Genomic DNA, 20,525 nt, shown 5'->3' on the forward strand with positions numbered 1-20,525 from the left:
CAAATTAAACTTCTGACAAGCAAGGGAACTATCGCGTTTAGGAGGAGGGTTAGGGTGGTGAACCCAATGGATTGGAATTTGTGAAATAATAGAAATCATGTTAAAGGTAGAAGTATTCATTAATACTGAAACTGGAATAAAAGCATTTAAAAATCTTTGCATGAATATGAACCACATAGGGAAGCCCCAAATGGAGAAGCACTTAGGAGATGCACGAAGGAGCACACTAAGGAGCATTAAATGCTCCTTAAGCGCGCTCCTTCAGCATGCGCCGCAAGCTGGCCCAAAATATAGAACATGTACTGGCACTTTTGTGGGTGGGATCAATAGCGCCACTGCTTTGCGGCAGCGGGAGGAAGGAGCACAGGTGTCAACCCCTGGAAAACCTTGCACCTTGAAAGGGAGAGGACCACAAAGCTGGCCCACTATTAATTTCAGCCAAGACAAGAAGGAGACAAACAGCTTGTGCTCAAGCTCCTGATAAACCAGGGATGTGAGCAGCTACCCTAAGATCAAAAAAATACAAAAGCAGGCTAGCAAGCTATGTCTCCCTTCTACCAGCAGACATCTGCAGCACGAGTCTGTGCCTTCTCTCAGGTAGTGGTCCCAACAAGTGGGAACTTCTGGGTACTGAGCTTCCAACCAAATACTTAGAAAAAAGAACCCTGAAAACAATAAAACTGCAGAATACAGCAGAAACACTTCTGAACAAGTTACTTGCAGAAAAAAACTAAGGGAGCAGGAGCAGCTTCAAAGGGAGGCAGAGTTCAAAAGATGACTGACAGCATCTTGTGGGTTCAGATGTAAAACGCTAGCGTTCAGGACCACAAGACACATTGCATTGGAAATAGATATTACCTTCACATGAATGCTGCCAGGTCCTTAACATTCATTTATTTCAATCTCCATCTTTATAAAATAGCTGCATACACCACTGTATACACCATACTCAGAGCCAGATTAAAGCATAGGCAAACTAGGCACGTGCCTTCGGCTCAAAGTTTAGGGGGGGGGGCTCTATCAGATGGGCTCCACATTCAGGAGGTTAGGATTGCAAATTGTCTGGATTTTTTTCAGGATTTTAAAAAGCTGTAGATTACCTGTCTCAAAGCCAGAAGGATGGCTAAGTATGTGAATATATTTCAGAGTTTAGCTTACTACAGCTCTCTACGCTACCCCCATCTACTGCAGAGGCTGTAGTAGGGCCTAGACAATGTGAAGCCTGCTCTAGGACAGGAAGGAGGGGCTGAATTGCAAAGTCTATGGCGGAAGCTGAGCTCTTCACAATGTATTTGGAGAGAATCAGTGGAACTAGTGAGTGGTCTGGGGATAGGGGTAGTTGAAAAGGATTAGGACTGAAGAAGGGGGTGGATGTGAAGGGTTTACTGACAGCTGAGGAAAAGAATTGGCAGCAAATGCCACAATTTACATGATGGTGAGCAGACCTGGTGTGGGTTGGGTGAACTGCCTGAAGGAGCATATGAGCAAGGACAACACTAGAAAAAAGTGTTAAGACAGTGCCTGTACTTTTTTGTATTTCTGTGCCTCTGGAGGGGACAGTCTCATATAAATAAAGCGTCTCTCTGAAAATCTGGGCTGGTATGGAGGTTCATTGATGCCTGTGCATGTACTAAGTGGAGAGTTTTCAGCTCAAGGAATTTACCCTAACTATAAAATTACTTGAGCAAATTCCTTGAACACAATCTTAATATTGCCTATATCCTAAAAAAACCCAAAAAAAACTTAACTGATTATTATTTTGCTTTTTCCATTTGTGAACCTTTAATCACTTGTAAAACTTTGTAAATAAATCCCAATAAATAAATTATGACCATTGTATGAAAGCTACCCCAAAGCCTTTTTGGAAATCAATACAGTCTTGTCACTGATATTTGTCACTTTTAAAAATTATTGCTATATGTAACAGAATATGAATCTGTTTCTAGTTTAAAGCAAATCAACATACTACAATCTGGCCATGTAGCTTCAAGCTATGGACTCTAATCCCCCTATCTTTCATGACTCAAAACATGAACATCAAAGACATACCTTAAGGTTGGAACAGTGAAGGGATCAAATTGGTTCACCTTACTCAAATCAATGGGCACTGAAATACGACCTAAAACATCCAAAGAAAACAAGAAACAGATGAACTACAATCTGCTATACAGATGGTAAAGCAACTGTACTACCATCTCTTTCTCAATGGCTAAGCATTACTTGATTTCACCTTCCACTCAGGGCTGGGTTAATACTATACGCTTGACAAGCAAATATTTGTGGGCTCCCCTTTGATTTATACACCACACACTCACTGCTTCCCTCCAACCTACCCACCACTGAAGTGGCTTAGAAAAAATTGCAGGGGCTGTTTCTGGGCAGGTTCCAAATGAATACAGGGACTGAACAAATACATACTTACAGGCTTCATTTTCCATAATGTGTGGCTCTGAGTGCACACATTTTCAACCTACTGCCATACTCAAAATCAGCCCCTTCAGCTTCTCTAGACTGCTCTGGAGAATGGATTTGGGGGAGGGAAGTGGCTAAGAAGGGACTGGGGGCTTGTGCAAGATGGTAGGGACAGGAAAAAGGCAGCCAAACAAAAGGAAAATGTGGATGGAGGGGGGTACTGAAAACATAGGGGAAACGGTGATCACAATATGATCCACTTCAACCTGGACACAGGGGCAAACATCGATCCAGAACAACGGCCACGGCACTAAACTTCCGAAAAGGGAATTACGAAGGGATGAGACTCATGGTGGGGAAGAAGATTAAGAAGAGGATAAGCACTGTAAAAATGCTAGAGCAAGCATGGTCCCTTTTTATGGACACAGTCACCGAGGCGCAAAATCTATATATACCGCGTATCAACAAGGGATCCAAGAGGAAAAAGAACAAGGAACCGGCATGGCTCACTGTAGTGGTGAAGGAAGAGATCAGAGACAAGAAGACTTCGTTGAAGGAATGGAAAAGGTCAAAAACGGATGAAAACTGGAAAAAGCACAAACATCATAGCAGGTGCCATAAGGTAGTAAGAGGGGCCAAAAGAGACTACGAGGAAAAAATAGCCAAGGAGGCAAAAAACTTCAAGCCGTTCTTTTGATATATTAAGGGGAAACAACCTGCGAAGGAAGCGGTGGTGCCGTTGGATGACCATGGAATAAATGGAGTACTAAAGGAGGACAAAGCCATCGCCAACAAACTGAACACATTTTTTGCATCTGTATTTACCGAAGAGGATATATACAACATACCGGAAGCCAACAGGCTATACGCAGAAAATGAAGATGGGAAACTCACAGGGTTGACGGTCAGTCTAGAAGAGGTAAGCAGACAGATTGATAGGCTTAAAAGTGATAAATCCCTGGGACCGGACAGCATCCATCTGAGGGTAATCAAGGAACTGAAAGGGGATATAGCTGAACTGCTCCAACTAATAGCCATTCTGTCGATCAAATCAGGAAACTGAGTGGGAAAAATGCTGGGAAGACACAACGGGCAAAAAACAAGAGTTGACAGATCAAGAAGAGGATGAAAAGAAGATCGTAGCACAGGAAAATAAAATAAAAATCGTAGCACAGGATAAAAAAATGAAAAGAAAAAAATACCAGGACTTAAATTGCATGTATACTAATGCAAGGAGCCTAAGACATAAAATGGGAGAATTAGAAGTCATGGCCAAAAATGAGAACCTAGACATCATTGGGGTCTCTGAAACATGGTGGAATGAAGAAAACAAATGGGACATAGCACTGCTGGGGTACAAACACTATCACAAAGACAGGTCAGAAAGGAGGAGGAATAGCCTTATACATAAAGGAAAACATACATTCAACCAGAGTGGACATAGCAGCGACAACCAACAAATTGGAATCACTATGGGTTAAAATACCGGGAAGGAAAGGGCCCGAGATAAAGATGGGCCTGTACTATCGTCCACCTGGGCAAACCGAAGCAAACGATGAAGATATGAAAACCGAGATGAAGCGAGAATGCAAAAGCGGTAACACGATTGTTATGGGAGACTTCAGCTATCCTGGGATAGACTGGAGTCTTGGAAACTCACAATGCACTAGGGAGACTGGATTCCTGGAGGCTATACAGGGCTGCTTCATGGAGCAGCTTGTCAGGGAACCGACGAGAGGGAATGCCACTCTGGATCTAATCCTTAATGGGCTAAGAGGACCTGCAAAGGAGGTGGAAGTAGTGGAACTGTTGGAAAACAGCGATCACAATATGATCAAGTTCAAAGTTGAAGTAGGAATATCAAAGGGAAAAAGAACCACAGCGACAACTTTTAACTTCAAGAAAGGAAACTACGAAGCGATGAGAGTAATGGTAAGGAAGAAACTTAGGAACAGCTCAAAGAAATCACAGATTGTAGAGCAAGCCTGGTCTTTATTCAAGGACACGGTGAGCGAGGCGCAAAATCTGTATATCCCCAGATTTAGAAAAGGATGCAAAAAGAGTCGAACAAAAGTCCCGGCATGGATAACTAAAGAAGTGAAGAAAGCAATAGGAAATAAGAAGAATTCATTCTGGAAATGGAAAAAGGACAAAACCGAGGAAAACTGGAAAGAGCACAGGAAGCATCAAAAAGAATGTCACTGCGTGGTTAGAAGAGCAAAAAGAGAATATGAAGAGAGGCTAGCCAGGGAGGCATGAAATTTCAAACCATTCTTCAGATATGTTAAAGGGAAGCAGCCGGCAAGGGAGGAGGTGGGACCGCTGGATGACGGAGATAGGAAAGGAGTGGTGAAGGATGGAGAAGAGATGTGTCTCCCTATGGATGATGTTTTGATTCCTCCCAAAAGTGATCTCTCCCATGTCAAATCAGGTAGCAGTCCTGCCTATCTTTTCAGAGTTCATGTATTCAGGCTTAGCCAAGGATGTTGCTACTCTTTAGGTTTCTGCCAGGTACTTGTGACCTGGATTGGCCACTGTTGGAAAAAGGAAACTGGGCTAGATGGATCATTGGTCTGATCCAGCATGACTATTCTTTATGTTCTCTTTTGACCTAGGTAACTTGGATGCTCTCCAGCTCCACCCATTAAGCCTCTCCATTCAAGGCATGCGCTTGCATAGTCCCCGTGCTCACTCACAAATTATTACTGCTACCATACCCACAGCTAGGCTTTGCACTTTTCTATGTTACTTCTGGAGAGGTGAAATAATGGTGGGGAAGAGAGTCCCTGGTAGGGTGCCCCACAAATATATGTTAGCCATATATGTTAGCCTGGGGCCCAATATAATATTAATCTGGCTCTGCTATTACATCTTCTAGAGTTAATGGTTTGCTTTAGTTGCACCTTCAAAAAGGTAGTTTCCTGTATGGATATGACAACATCCTCTTCAATAAAGAAAACTGTTCAATTTTTCCATCACATGCTTCAGATAGAACCACTAAATTCTACAGCAATGCTACCTGTTTTCGGATGCACACTGAATGGGCTCTTTAGCAGATGGTTGACTCCCTTGCTGACATTCACATCCAGACGTGGGTAGCAATACTGCAACATGACTTCCTTGTCAGCATAAAAGCCCTTCTTGAGATTTCCCTGTAACAGAAAAACACTGGCTATATTTGTATTCTTTGGGATAAATTGAAGTCATTTACATGCATTACAGGGGTTTATGTGTAACACTTCTTTTGTCACACATGCAGTGCTCTACCCATGTAACAAAATATATGCAGGGAAGACATCTCTGTACAGGCACGGTTGAGTATAAGAATTGCATGAAGAAGAAGAAAATCAAAATCCTTAATTATGAATTGTTTAGAAAAATGAAATGGATTCGATTCTAAAAAGAAATTAGGTTCTTACCTTGATAATATCTTTTCCACTAGATAGGGACAGTATGCTGAACCATGTATCCATCTGTGCCCACGAGTATACTGTATAAGAATTGCCATACTGGGACAGAGTAAAGGCCCATCAAGCCCATCATCCTGTTTCCAACAGTAGCCAACCCAAGTCCCTATTTAGATCCCAAGTAGTAAAACAGATTTTATGCTGCTTATCCTAGGAATAAGCAGTGGATTTCCCCAGGCCATCTCAATAATGACCTATGGACTTCTTTGAGGAAATTATCCAAACCTTTTTTAAACCCTGCTAAGCTAACTGATTTCACCACATTCTCTGCCAACAAATTCCAGAGTTTAATTATATACTGTGGGGCTCATAATTATAAAAAAAAAAAAAAAAAAAAAAAAAAGTCTAAAAAGTGGCTTAAATGGCTACTTGGACGATCAAAATGCCTGATCGTCCAAGTACCCATAATCAAAGCTGGTTTTAGATGTATCTAAAACCAGCTTAGGCCTTTCCCCTGCCTCTAAACGCACAAAGAGAAAAGAGGTGTTTTTAGAGGAGGGGACAGGGCGGGCGGTGGGTGGGTGGGAGGTGGGTTGACCTACACCTAGGCGTACAACACTTATAACCAAAACATTTGACAGGTTGCCTAGTCGGCACTTATACGTTTTGACTTAGACCAAGTCAAAACAGGTATAAGTGCCGAAAAAGGGGCTGCTGAGCTAATGGCGGCTGGCGCGATTAGTTCAGCGGCCCGGCAACTACCCCCCCCCCCACCGCAACTATCGCGGCAGAAGAGATGCCTCATCTCCCCTACCGCGATGCGATCACCCCTCTACCCGAACTGCCAAGACCCGCAGCAGAATAAATGCCCAATCTCTCCTGCCGCGGGTTGTGGCAGTTCGTGTAGAGGAGTGATTGTCGCGGCAGGGGAGATGGCCAATCTTTTCTGCCGCAGTACATCACCCCCCTCCCTTGACAACATCGGGGCAAGACGAAGCCCAAGCCCACTTGCCCCGTCGACAGCCCCGACTTCCCCAACTACGATTGGGGCAAGAGGGAGCCCAAGCCCTCTTGCCCCGTTGACAGCCCCGACTTGATCGAGCCAGGAGGTAGCCCAACCCCTCCTGCCCAGGTTGACCCCCTACCCCCCACCCCCATTATAATACGGGCAGGAGGGACCCCAGGCCCTCCTGTCCTCGACTCAAACCCCCCCACGACTGCCCCCCCCGACCCGCGACCCCCCCAGGATTCCCCGCGATCCCCGTTCCCGTGCAGACCTCTAGTGTGTGTACAGTATATGATTTCAGTGGGGTAATTTTCAGATCATATATGCTTGCACTTTCCCTTAGAAAAACTGATATAACTTATGTGCATATTTGCTGCACAGCTTAGGGAGCCTTACTCTCCCTATGCAGCAGCATATCATTCACACATAAAAGTGAGAGGCATGCAGAAAATTATCAAAGCAGGCTTGTAATCTATTTCAGCCTTCCAAACAAACAGCAGCAAAAACCCACTGGTATCCAAAGGCAAGTGGAAGAAAAGGGCTCCTAGAAAGCAACTATTCACCCTTCCTGGTACAGCCCGAGGGGACCTCTAGAGGACATCTAGCCTTACTGAGATCAGCAGGCTGATGCCTTGGGGGCATGAGCAGACTGGCAGCTCAAATCAGGGGAAAGATTCAAGCATCTCTCCTGGACTGGTTTGGGGGGATAAGAAAATAGGCTTTATACTTGGTACAACTTTCATAAAATTAGCCCCTAAAGGCTCTGCTTTGGAAGCGAGAGCGGCCACTGGGTCCATTTACATTTAATCCGATTGTCATGCTGAACAATCCATTAGAATGGCACTCAGGAGGCATTCCTTTGTAACACAATTAGATTCTTATCTGTCTTTGATCAAATCATCATTTGTGCTAGGAAGGCTGCATATCAATAATAATGGGGAGGTGTAATGATGGTCGGTATATATCAAATTATAAATAAACTTAAAACTTGAACTTAAATCAGTCTCTATACAGAAAAAGTGCCACTGTGGTAAACAAAATCACATTTATATTGGGAAGTCTCATTTATATAGCGACTATCAGCAAAATCACTCTTAAATCCAGTGTGTTCATGAAAAGTTCATTATCACTCACCCGGTGAGCCTTCACTGCTTTCTTCAGCTGTTCCCAACGCTGAGTGGAATTATGCCCCTTTTGGAAATCCCTCTGAAGAGTTTCACAAACTAGTGTCTTGTGTTAAGGTCTCAAATGTTAGAATGGGGGGGAACACAATGTACTTGGCAATTTCCCTTATTTTTCCTCTCCCATTAATAAGACATGATAAGAAATCAATTTCTTACACCAGTGTCTCACAAACTTTCCAGCTGGCAGTACACTAAACCCAGTACACCAAGCCGGAAGGCACCCAGAAGTGCAAGGTCAATGCGATGATGTCACGCACGAGTGACATCATTGCATCTACATCCGCGCATGCGTGGAGGCCCAAATGGCAGCCTGCTTTGGTGGAGCGATTCGGGAGGAGGGGAGGTACGGGGGAAAGGAGGAGAGTCATCCGCGCTAGCTGACTGCCTACAGGACATGCTTCTCGCTGCGAGAGGCATGTCCTGTAGGCAGTCAGCCGGCATGGATGACTCTCCTCCTCCTCGCCTGTGTGTCGTGGCACACCTGAAATCTCAGGAGGCACACAGTTTGCAATACATTGTCTTACACGTTCCTATCTAGCTTTGTACAAAGGTTTTTCTTTTTATGTAAACCACTTAGGATTAATTTAGGTGGTATATCAAATGTAATAAACTTGAAACTTATCTCAAGAGTTATCATCACATCTATTCCATACACAAGTCAAATAGTGTACTGGATTTGGAGTTAGCTCATGTCTTTTCAGTAGTAGCTCAAGGCAAGTTAACAAGATATTTCCTGTCCCCAAAAGACTTACAAAGTTTGTGCCTGAGGCAATAGAGAATGAAGTGACTTGCCTAAGGAGTAGCAATAGAGTTTGAACTGTTGATTCCCTGGGTTTCAATCTGCTACTATAACCATTAAGATATTCCTCCACTATTGTAGCAATGTCTTCTAAGGGGGATTTCATTCTTTCTGGAGCTTCTTTTGGTACCACTGACTCTTAGATGATCATTAGGTGTCACTAAGCACAAATGTCTCTCTCTCCTTCTCTATAAGTCCTGTAAGTATTAATAGCATTTCCAACCTATGGACTTTGAAGAAAAAAAATCAACTTCAGGTCTTACTCTTAGCAGAAGTGTGTGCTAACAGACACACTGGTCTTTAGCACAATTCTTAGACTAGCACTATTCTTTTTAGTACAATATTTTGAAATGTAGTCTTCAACCTCATAGCTACATATTGCCACTGGCAAGTTCAGCAACTGCCCCAGCCAAATGCACATCAATTAAAAGGATATCATCTGGGAGAAGGGCCAAAACTTTATCCCAGATTTCTTTACTTCCCAGGATATCTTGACCCCTCAGAGCATACTCTTCAAAGTACTCCTCCACGATTTTAAGTGACTTTCTGTAGAAGGACAGAATAAATATCAGTACCTTGAGGAAAACCTACCCATGCACACCAACATGGGTCTGCTCCTAAGAAGTCAATGACCCATCACTAGGCTTATTTGAAAACAGCTGGGAATAAGCTTCCTACCAGGAGTGGCTAAATAAGAAATATATACCAGAAAAAATAAATATTATTCTTAAGTCATCAATCCCGTTAACCTATGAAGCCATAATTTGTGGTACAATATTGCATATTAAGCCTTCTTTAGATAGATATAAAAGCCGGCTCTTCTTGATTATGACCGGAATAGCCATCCAGACGATTATACGTAACTGGAAGAGTTACGACAGAATGAATTACACATTTTGGTGGGCAAATATTTGTTCCATGTATAAATATGAGAGAATGAATGCGGAGTGTTTGGGGTCTAGTATGATATTCAATAAGGCAGGGGTGCCCACACTTTTTGGGCTTGCGAGCTACTTTTAAAATTACCAAGTCAAAATGATCTACCAACAATAAAATTTAAAAAAAACACAAAGCACACTGTACATATAGAAAATGTTAATTATCATTCCTATTCCAGGGTTTTTCAAAGAGGTCAAAGCAGATGACTCTATGCACTATCACCTCAGTAACAACCATACAAAAATAGACAAATATACCCCCCTCCCTTTTTACTAAACCACGATAGTTTTTAGAGCAGGGAGCTGCGCTGAATGCCCAGTGCTGCTCTCGACACTCATAGGCTCCCTGCGCTAAAAACCTCTATTGCAGTTTAGTAAAAGGGGACCTTAGTGTAAAATATAGACATAAGATATAAATTCAGACACATTTTGATCACTAAATTTAAAATAAAATCATTTTTCCTACCTTGTCTGGTGATTTCATGAGTCTCTGGTTGTACTTTCTTCTTCTGACTGTGCATCCAATCTTTCTTCCCTTCTTTTAGACTGTATGCTTCCTCTCCTCCAGACCTCATTCCCTCCCCCAACTTTTCCTTCCTCTCTCCCTGCCCTTTCTTTCTCTCTGCCTCCCTTTCTTTTTTTTCTGTTTCTCTTCTTTCCTTCTGTCTCCTTGCCTGCCCTTTTTCTTTCTTTCTCCCTGCCCTCCCCCAAGCCACTGCCACTGCCATCGGGGACCAGGACCCAAACCGCCACCAATAACGGGCCCGAAAGCAGACACAACCCCAAGCTCTCCCTGCTTCGGCCGACCAGCATTCCTCTCCCCGACGTCAATTCTGCCGTTGGGGAGAGGAAAGCTGATCGGCCCAAGATCGCAATCGATCTATTGGGAGAAATGCTGCTGGGTCCTGCCTTCGCGGAAACAGAAAGTAGGCAGGACCCGGCAGCAAGAAGAGCAAATGCTTCACTAACCTGTCTCCCGCCTTAGCCCGTAGCAAACGCTTGCTTCAGGACCCTCAACATGTGCGTGCCGGCTTCCCTTCTCCCCCCCCCCGGACATAACTTCCGGTTTCGGAAGGAAGAGAAGGGAAGCTGGCACGCACACGTTAGAGCCCATAGCATAAGTTCGCTACGGGCTGAAATCTCCAAGCTGGGCTTTTTTGGGGTTTTTTAATGTTCAGCAGCGGCGGCAGCAGATGACAGCTGGGCGGACCGCCCACCTAAAAGGCCCTAGGGAGAACACTGGAAAGGAAGGCTAATCGGCCCGGTAGATCAGGACGGCAACACGAGTCTATCACGGAGCCCAGGATGGGCACTGTGACCGACTCATGTTGCCTTCCTGAGCTACCGGTCGATCGCGATCGACGTATTGGGCACCCCTGCAATAAGGTGTGGAGCCCATTGACTGCATATGTTGAATTGCAATGAATGTCAGGTATCTCCCTTTTTACAGATTCCTTACACATTCAGGGGGGGTGAGGGGAGGGGAAGGTATTTGGGATTGCTAAAGGTATTTATCTATAATATTGCAATAATATATGCATATGCAGTGTAATAGTTATGTGAGGAAGGGAGGGAGAAAAGGATTGGTAATGTATTAATTTTGTGTATTTTAAGTGCGTTATGTATAATGCTCATGTTTAATATAGTTGTATTGCACTGTCAAAATTTGAAAATCAATAAAGAATTATACACCAGCATCACTCATGCAGAACTTGGTTCTAAACAACTCTAACATCGGACCACAACACATGACATTCTTGTGATAGCAGTGAAATAAAGCTCAGCAGTTGAAGTACGCTGCTCAGATTAGGTATCCTCTCAAGAGGGACTACATCCACCACCTCCTGAATTCATGAGCCAGAAAAGGATCAGGTTTTTTGAATATCTATAAGGTAATGCTTTCATGAATTAGCAACAGCTTGGGAAGGATTTTTTATTTTTAAATGTTGAAGCTAAGGAAGAAGTCAAGAGATTCAGACCACCTCTAAATACTACCTGTAAGACAGGGATCTCAAAGTCCCTCCTTGAGGGCCGCAATCCAGTCAGGTTTTCAGGATTTCCCCAATGAATATGCATTGAAAGCGGTGCATGCACATCAATCTCATGCATATTCATTGGGGAAATCCTGAAAACCCAACTGGATTGCGGCCCTCGAGAAGGGACTTTGAGACCCCTGCTGTAAGATGTCCGATGACTGTAGAGAATTAACATTTTCATTAAAAACTATTTACTGCAGTAGGTGCACCAGAATGGAAGAAATACACTTCTGCTCCTCCAGCCCAATTCCAGTTCCACTTTTCTTGGTATAAGCACAGCTTTGCAGAAAAGTTGGTCATGAGTGATTGTCTAGATCAGTGTTTTTCAACCTTTTTACACCCATGGACCAGCAGAAATAAAATTATTTTGTGGACCGGCAAACTACTAAGACTAAAATTTAAAAACCCTGTTTTCTCCCCATCTCCGCGAGCTCGGTCACCTCAGTAACTATAGAAAAATAGACAAATATAGTGCAAAATATAGACAGCAGATATAAATTCTCAAAACTGACACGTTTTGATCACTAAATTGAAAATAAAATTTTTATTACCTTTGCTGTCTGGTGATTTCATGAGTCTCTGATTGCGTTTCCTTCTGTCTGTGTATCCTTTCTTTAATTTCTTTCTTTCTGCCCTCAGGCCCAACAACTGTCCCTTTCTATTCCCTCCCTCTTTCCTTCCTATGTCCTTAGTGCCCCCAGTGCCTCCTTCCCATGTCTTTAGTGCCCCCAGTGTCTCCTTCCCATGTTCTTAGTGCCCCTTCCTGTCTTTAGTGCCCCCAGTGCTTCCTTCCCATGTCGTTAGTGCCCCCAGTGCTTCCTTCCCAAGTCCTTAGTGCCCCCAGTGCTTCCTACCCATGTCCTTAGTGCCCCAGTGCTTCCTTCCCATGTCTTTAGTGCCCCCAGTACCTCCTTCCCATGTCCTTAGTGCCCCCAGTGCTTCCTTCCCATGTCTTTAGTGCCCCCAGTGCCTCCTTCCCATGTCTTTAGTGCCCCCAGTGCCTCCTTCCCATGTCCTTAGTGCCCCTTCCTATGTCTTTAGTGCCCCCAGTACCTCCTTCCCATGTCCTAAGTGCCCCCAGTGCTTCCTTCTCATGTTTTTAGTGCCCCTAGTGCCTTCTTCCCATGTCTTTAGTGCCCCAGTGCCTTCTTTCCATGTCCTTAGTGCCCCTTCCTGTCTTTAATGCTCCCAGTGCCTCCTTCCCATGTCCTTAGTGCCCCTTCCTGTCTTTAGTGCCCCCAGTGTTTCCTTCCCATGTCCTTAGTGCCCCTTCCTGTCTTTAGTGCCCCCAATGCCTCCTTCCCATGTCCTTAGTGCCCCTTCCTATCTTTAGTGCCCCCAGTGCCTCCTTCCCATGTCCTAAGTGCCCCTTACTATGTCTTTAATGCCCAGTGCCTCCTTCCCATGTCTTTAGTGCCCCTAGTGCCTCCTTCCCATGTCTTTAGTGCCCCAGTGCCTTCTTTCCTTGTCCTTAGTGCCCCTTCCTGTCTTTAATGCTCCCAGTGCCTCCTTCCCATGTCCTTAGTGCCCCTTCCTGTCTTTAGTGCCCCCAGAGCCTCCTTCCCATGTCCTTAGTGCCTCCACTGCTTCCTTTCCATGTCTTTAGTGTCCCCCAGTGCCTCCTTCCCATGTCCTTAGTGCCCCTTCCTATGTTTTTAGTGCCCCCAGTAACTCCTTCCCATGACCTTAGTGTCCCCAGTACCTCCTTCCCACGTCTTTAGTGCCCCTAGTGCCTCCTTCCCATGTCCTTAGTGCCCCTTCCTATGTCCTTATTGCCCCTTCCTATGTCCTTAGAGCCACCAGTACCTCCTTCCCATGTCCTTAGTGCCCTTTCCTGTCTTTAGTGCCCCCAGTGCCTCCTTCCCATGTCCTTAGTGCCCCTTCCTGTCTTTAGTGCCCCCAGTGCCTCCTTCCCATGTCCTTAGTGCCCCTTCCTGTCTTTAGTGCCCCCAGTGCCTCCTTCCCATGTCCTTAGTGCCCCTTCCTATGTCTTTAGTGCCCCCAGTGCCTCCTTCCCATGTCCTTAGTGCCCCTTCCTGTCTTTAGTGCCCCCAGTGCTTCTTTCCCATGTCTTTAGTGCCCCCAGTGCTTCTTTCCCATGTCTTTAGTGCCCCCAGTGCCTCCTTCCCATGTCCTTAGTGCCCCTTCCTATGTCTTTAGTGCCCCCAGTACCTCCTTTCCATGTCTTTAATGCCCCCAGTGCCTCCTTCCCATGTCCTTAGTGCCCCTTCCTATGTCTTTAGTGCCCCCAGTATCTCCTTCCCATGTCCTTAGTGCCCCAGTTCCTCCTTCCCATGTCCTTAGTGCCCCCAGTACCTCCTTCCCATGTCTTTACTGCCCCAGTGCCTCCTTCCTATGTCCTTAGTGCCTCCTTCCCATGTCCTTAGTGCCCCCAGTGCCTCCTTCCCATGTCTTTAGTGCCCCCAGTGCTTCCTTCCCATATCTTTAGTGCCCCCAGTGCTTCCTTCCCATGTCCTTAATGCCCCTTCCTGTCTTTAGTGCCCCCAGTGCCTCCTTCCCATGACCTTAGTGCCCTCAGTGCCGCCTTTCCATGTCTTTAGTGCCCACAGTGCATCCTTCCCATGTCTTTAGTGCCTCCTTCCTATGTCCCTCTCACTGCCTTCCACACTTTGTCCCACCCCCATCCCCGAAGCCAGCCTGCCTGCCTGTCTACCTCTCTCCTTCCCTCCCTGGCCAAAGCCAGCCTGCTTGCCTGCCTACCTCCCTCCCCGCCGCGCATTAAAAAAAAAAGCATCCCTCCTTCCTTTCCCTGCTACTGCTAAAGCCCACATGAAGTCTTCTTTCCGATGTCAATTCTGACATCCGAGAGGACATTCTGGGCCAGCCAGGCAGCGATTGGTTGGCCCAGAACATCCTCCCCGTCAGAATTGACGTCGGAAAGAAGACTTTCTGTCGGCTGCAGCAGCAGCAGCAGCAGCAGCAGGGCGGTAAGATAGCAGCCGACCCGGGGAAAGGAAGGAGGGAGGCTTTTTTTTGCTTATGCGACAGGTAGGGACAGGAAATGATTGCCTGTTCCATTGTCCCCGAGCACAGCTGTGTGTGGGGACAACGGGACCGGAGGTCTGAAAACGGGATCTATGGCCACCCTAATCTTGCCGGCCCTGCGCAGACCGGCAGAAATTTTGCGGACCGGCAGTTGAAGAACAGTGGTCTAGAACTGTTTTATTAATGTTGCAGACTATTTATCCCTTCTTTCAGAGGCTGATGCACACAGATTTTTCTTTCCAGCATAACTCTTACAAACCCCATTATTGCAATCCGAATGATAGATCTTCATGACTGACCTGACAAATGGGTGGATGGGGTCTGGAAGTTGTACCTTCTTAATGGTCTCCTCTCCACCCTGAAAAGAATCAATTGCAGATTTCACAGAAGACAAAACAAGAGGTCTGCCATTATCCAGGACAGCAGACGAAAGCGATGATTAAGATCTCTGTTTAACATACCACTGCACAAAATTTCTGAAAATTCTGCACAATTTATTTGTAATGTTTTGCACACAATTTCCCCACACCAAGGCCTGAAATTCCTTCCTGCTTTTTCCTCTCTCAGGATTCAGCCTCCTCTGTTCCCTTTCTCACTTCAACTGCATTTCTGTCACCCTCTAAATCCCACCTCTCTCTCTTACACCCAGAATCCCCTCCCTTACCCCCATGATGTAGCATCTCACTTGCACCCTGGCCCCCACTGTGTAGCATCTCTCTCCTTCTCTTCACTGGCTAAGAATCTCTTCCTGCCATCCCACTCCCTTTCTGATCTGGTTAGCACTCTCTTCCTCTCTCTGACTGATTTTGTCAATACAGCATTGAGAAATGGTATATATCCTAAAACATCATCATCCATTGCATTGACTCCTATACCAAAAGTTATGGGATTAGATTTGACAAAAGTGGAAAATTATAGGCTGGTGGCAGAAATAGCTTGGCCTGCTAAATTATTAGAATTTTGTATTAATTTACAATTACATGTAGGGGGGGGGAGGGTAAATATTTCTTTTAAAGGTCTGATTAATAGATTGAAATATAATATATAAATGATATTTTGAATTAAATTACTTGTGGGAAGTGTGGATGGGGGGGAAATAAATTCATGTATGTAAAATCATAATTGTATGAATATCAAGTGATATGTAAAAGTTAATATGATGTAGTATTGTGCACTTGTTGTAAGATGGAAAAATGAATAAAGAATTAAAAAAAAACAACGAATTTTTGTCCTCAGTTGATGGTTTCCAGATTTCCCAACAAGAATTCCGAGCTATGCACAGCACAAAAGGGAAGATTAGGGTCTTGCATTGATAAACTTTCCAGTAGTCTGGGACTATAGGTTTTATCCACCTAATTGCGGGAAACTTACAGAAGGCATCAGATTCTTCAGCTCTACATTCTTATCTCACTGGGTAGTGCCCTTCTCCCTCAGTTCATACCAAAGCAATGAATAACTTCTAAATAGGAAAAATAATAAGGAGAACATGGGTATATAGGTAACAAAAATCTCAAGCACAAATACAGGATGTCCGGAGCGGTACTTGGAGAGACCTCCCAGGAAAGAAGCGAGCCGGATGAAAGCTGATGTTCTTTTTGTACAAGAAACCGATTTTCTTTTCAGGCACGAGTGGGTAACTCTTTCACAGGCATTATTTGCCAGCGATTTTGGCCTCTAATAAGTTCCATGCGAAGACCAAGGGGGTGGGTATTTTGTGGTCCAAACGTCTTCCCTGGCAAGTTCATAATACGGTGGCAGATAGGGAGGGACACTATCTTTTAGTTCAGTTGCAGCTTTATCACCAGACATACACTTTACTGAATATCTATGCACCTAATTTAGCCCAGGGGGATTTCTTTGAACAGCTATCTCAAGTCCTTGATATGTCCATGCAGGCTGTCCAAGTGAGTGCACTGCCAAGCAGTCTGCCCCTTGGAAGCAGACTCTTGACCTCAGAGTCTGCGCTCTCCCACAGCCAGAGTTGTCCCACAAAGAAGATCCTCTGCAGCACCAAAAAGCCTCGCAAACTGTAGCAAAAAAAAAAGACAGTTTAAATTAAAAGAAACATGAACACGAAAGATAAGCTCCTATTGTCTCGTTTGTAGAAAGACAACTGAGGACTTGAAGGACAGCCCAGAGGGATGCAAAAGAATACAAATGAAGCGCCCTATAAGAGTTTTTGCAAGAAGAGGTTGACTACCCGAGTATTCAGGAATAGAGTGTCTGTTGTATTAGAAACCCTGAAAGAACACTTACCAGCACCTGAAGCTGAAGCCTGAGAGCACACTTATTACACAGACAAACAAACAAAAAAATTTTCTTAGTGCCTTGGGTTTGTTTGTTTTTAAAAAACCTATTCTTGGGGCGCTGATTCAGAAAATTGCATTGACAGACCACCATCAGCTCTAGTTTCTTAGATATGGTTGAATTTATGCCTTTGGGATAGTAGAGTCAAACATGAACATTGGGCAAAAAAAAGATTGGCCTCCGAGAGAATATACAGTGGTTGGAGGACAAAATGTAATCAATGAACCTTAGGTAACATAGAACATGACGGCAGAAAAGGGCCACGGCCCATCTAGTCTGCCCACACTAATGGCCCACCCCCTAACTACCTCCATGAAGAGATCCCACATGCCAATCCCATCTTTTCTAAAATCTGGCACGCTGCTTGCCTCAATTACCTGTTGTGGAAGATTATTCCAGCAATCAACCACCCTTTCGGTGAAGAAATATTTTCTGGTGTCACAAGAGATCCCAGGGAATCTGTTCCCTGCTCCGCTCACTGTTCTGCCATGTGCTCAGGACTAGGCACAGCTCCTACAGTCTCCCTTCGGCTGGCCTTGCACTGTGGACTCTCTGCCGTTGGCTCGTCCCTTTTATGGGGGGAGTTTGGCTGGTGACATCGGGGGTGGGCGGGATGGGATTGGCATGTGGCATGTGGGATCTAGGTAGCACAAGATAGAATCATACTGCCACCACTACATATAGCTAAGCCTGATGAAACAATTTGTAAAGAAGGTTCGTGCATTGAATACATAGCGCATACCGTGGAAAAACTGAGGGCAGGAATTTTCAATGGTCCACAGATCAGACAACTTAGAAATGACTCACATTTCACAGCATCAATGAATGAAATTGAATTGCCTGGTCTTCATTTGTTCTTGTTGTGAAAAACGTTCTTGGCAACAAGAAGGCAGACAACTACACACAATTAGTAGAGGATATGCTCTTTCAATAGGCTTGGCTGTAATATGAATGTTAAAATTCATTATCTGCACAGTCACTTAGATCGCTTTCCAGAGAACCTTGATGACTTAAGTGAAGAGCAAGGTGAAAGATTTCACCAAGACAAAAAAAACAATGGAAGTCAGATACCAAGGAAGATGGGATGCACACATGATGGCAGACTACTGTTGGGATCTTATGTGAGATTGTCTTGGCAGATCCCACTCTCAGAAGTCTTGCAAAAGGAGCTTCTTGTGTGTTGAATGACTTGAAAGTTTGTATCAAACTTGTGCTTATGGTATGAAATAAGTAGATTTTCACGTTTCCTTCATGCTTTAAAGATATTAATTTAAACACTACATTAAAATATCATGATTTTTTAATGGGTAACATAGTAGCATAGTAAATGTGTGGTAACATAGTAGCATAGTAAATGACAGCAGATAAAGACCTGAACAGTCCATCGAAACATTCAAAATACTGAAGGGAATAGACTTAGTAGAGAAAGACAGACTGTTCACCTTCTCCAAGGTAAGGAGAACGAGAGGACACGCTCTAAAGTTGAAAGGGGATAGATTCCGTACAAACGTAAAGAAATTCTTCTTCATTACATTACATTACATTACATTCGGGATTTCTATTCCGCCATTACCTTGCGGTTCAAGGCGGATTACAAAAGGTTAGTTTAAGGACAGGATTACAATGAATTAAAGAATTACAGAATTACAGAGTTAGAGAATTACAGAATTACAGAATTACAGAATTGCATGGATTATAATGAATAGTTAGATAGGTAAGGTGTAGATCTTGAGGGCTTTTAGAGGTCGTGTTGTTATTGCTGTTTTAGGAATTTCTTGAAAAGTGTGGTTTTTATTTCTTTTCTGAACGTCTTATAGTCTGGGGTTGTCATCAGAAGGTTGGATATCTGGTTGTCTAGTCTTGCAGCCTGTGTGGCTAGGAGGCCGTCATATTGTTTTGTTCTTTTTACTTCTTTGGATGGGGGGGGTATGAATGGGGAGTGCGTTTTTCTGTGTCTGGTGTTGGTTGCTTGGATGAGGCGATTGTTCAGGTATGATGGGCTGTCTCCGTGTAGGGTTTTATATAATATGCAGTAGAATTTGAATTGGATTCTTTCATGGATTGGGAGCCAGTGTGAGTTGGTGAAGGCCTCAGTGATGTGGTCGTGTTTTCTCAGTGAATAGGCGAGTCTTAAGGCTGTATTTTGGATTGTTTGGAGTTGTCTTATCGTATTTGCTGGACATGGGAGGAAAAGTATGTTACAGTAGTCCAATATGCCTAGTATCAGGGATTGTACTATAAGTAGGAATTGTGTACTTTCAAAGAATTTTCGGACTTGTCTCAGGTTTCTCATGATTGCGAATGATTTTTGAGTTGTTTTGTTTATTTGCGGTTGCATTGTGCAGCATCTGTCTATGGTCATGCCTAGTAGTTTTATGGTTGTTTGGATGGGATATTTGGTTGCGTTTATGTCTAGTATGGTTGTGGTTTGGATCTTGTCGTTTTCTAGGAGGATGAATTTGGTTTTGTCTTGGTTGAGTTTAAGTTTGTGATTTTCCATCCAGGTTGTGACTGCTTCCAGTGTTTGATGAAGTTCGTCTGTCATGGTTGGTTTGGAGTGATCGTATGGGATGAGGATGGTGATGTCATCCGCATAGCTATAGGATGTTATGCCTATATTATCCAGATGAGTTCCTAGAGAGGCAGTGTATAGATTGAAGAGGGTGGGGGATAGTGGAGATCCTTGTGGTACGCCGCAGGGGTTTGACCAGGATTCTGATTTTTCTTTGTTTGATTTTACACTGTAGGTTCTGAGTTTTAGGAATCCTTCGAACCAGGTGTATACTTTATCTGAGATGCCTATTGCATCTAAGATCTGTAGAAGGATGTTGTGGTCTACTAGGTCGAATGCCGCCGATAGGTCCAGTTGTATGAGTAGCATTTTTTTTCCTGTACTAAGTTGTTGTCTGACGGTATCCATGAGGGAGCCTAGTAATGTCTCTGTGCTGAAGTTTGTTCTGAATCCTGATTGCATGGGGTGGAGTAGGTTGTGGTCCTCTATGTAATTGGTGAGGAGTTTGGCTACTAGGCCTTCTATAATTTTGACATATAGCGGAATTGAGGCTATAGGTCTATAGTTAGCTGGGAGGTTTTGTGGTGCCTTTGGATCTTTTTGGATTGGGGTGATGACGATTTCGCTGAGGTTGTCAGGGAATGTGCCCTCTGTGAGCGTGAATTGGATCCATTGTAGAGTTGTGGCGCGGAGTGGTAGAAAACTGGAACATTCTTCCGGAGTCTGTTATAGGGGAAAACACCCTCCAGGGTTTCAAAACAAAGTTGGACAAGTTCATGCTAAACTGGTTACACTGGATTCATTTGGAGCACTGGTCTTGACCTTGGGGCCGCCGCGTAAGCGGACTGCTGGGCAGGATGGACCATTTGGTCTGACCCAGCAGCGGCAATTCTTATGTTCTTATCCATTCTGCCCAAT

At 44.3% G+C, this 20,525-nt stretch overlaps 1 protein-coding gene across 1 annotated transcript in view; it reads right to left on the reverse strand.

Moving 5' to 3' along the window:
- PRIM1 (DNA primase subunit 1) overlaps window positions 1–20,525 on the reverse strand; it is a 66,889-nt gene that overhangs the window by 13,009 nt on the left and 33,355 nt on the right. Inside the window, exons 6-10 of the mRNA XM_033939741.1 lie at window positions 15,088–15,146; window positions 9,245–9,354; window positions 7,960–8,051; window positions 5,432–5,564; window positions 2,050–2,119 (exon numbers count right to left, since the gene is read on the reverse strand). Of these exons, the coding sequence (XP_033795632.1) occupies window positions 2,050–2,119; window positions 5,432–5,564; window positions 7,960–8,051; window positions 9,245–9,354; window positions 15,088–15,146 (464 nt within the window). The remainder of the gene's footprint in view (window positions 1–2,049; window positions 2,120–5,431; window positions 5,565–7,959; window positions 8,052–9,244; window positions 9,355–15,087; window positions 15,147–20,525) is intronic.

Source organism: Geotrypetes seraphini, chromosome 3 (assembly GCF_902459505.1).
Source record: "Geotrypetes seraphini chromosome 3, aGeoSer1.1, whole genome shotgun sequence".
In the NCBI taxonomy this organism is placed as follows: domain Eukaryota; kingdom Metazoa; phylum Chordata; class Amphibia; order Gymnophiona; family Dermophiidae; genus Geotrypetes; species Geotrypetes seraphini.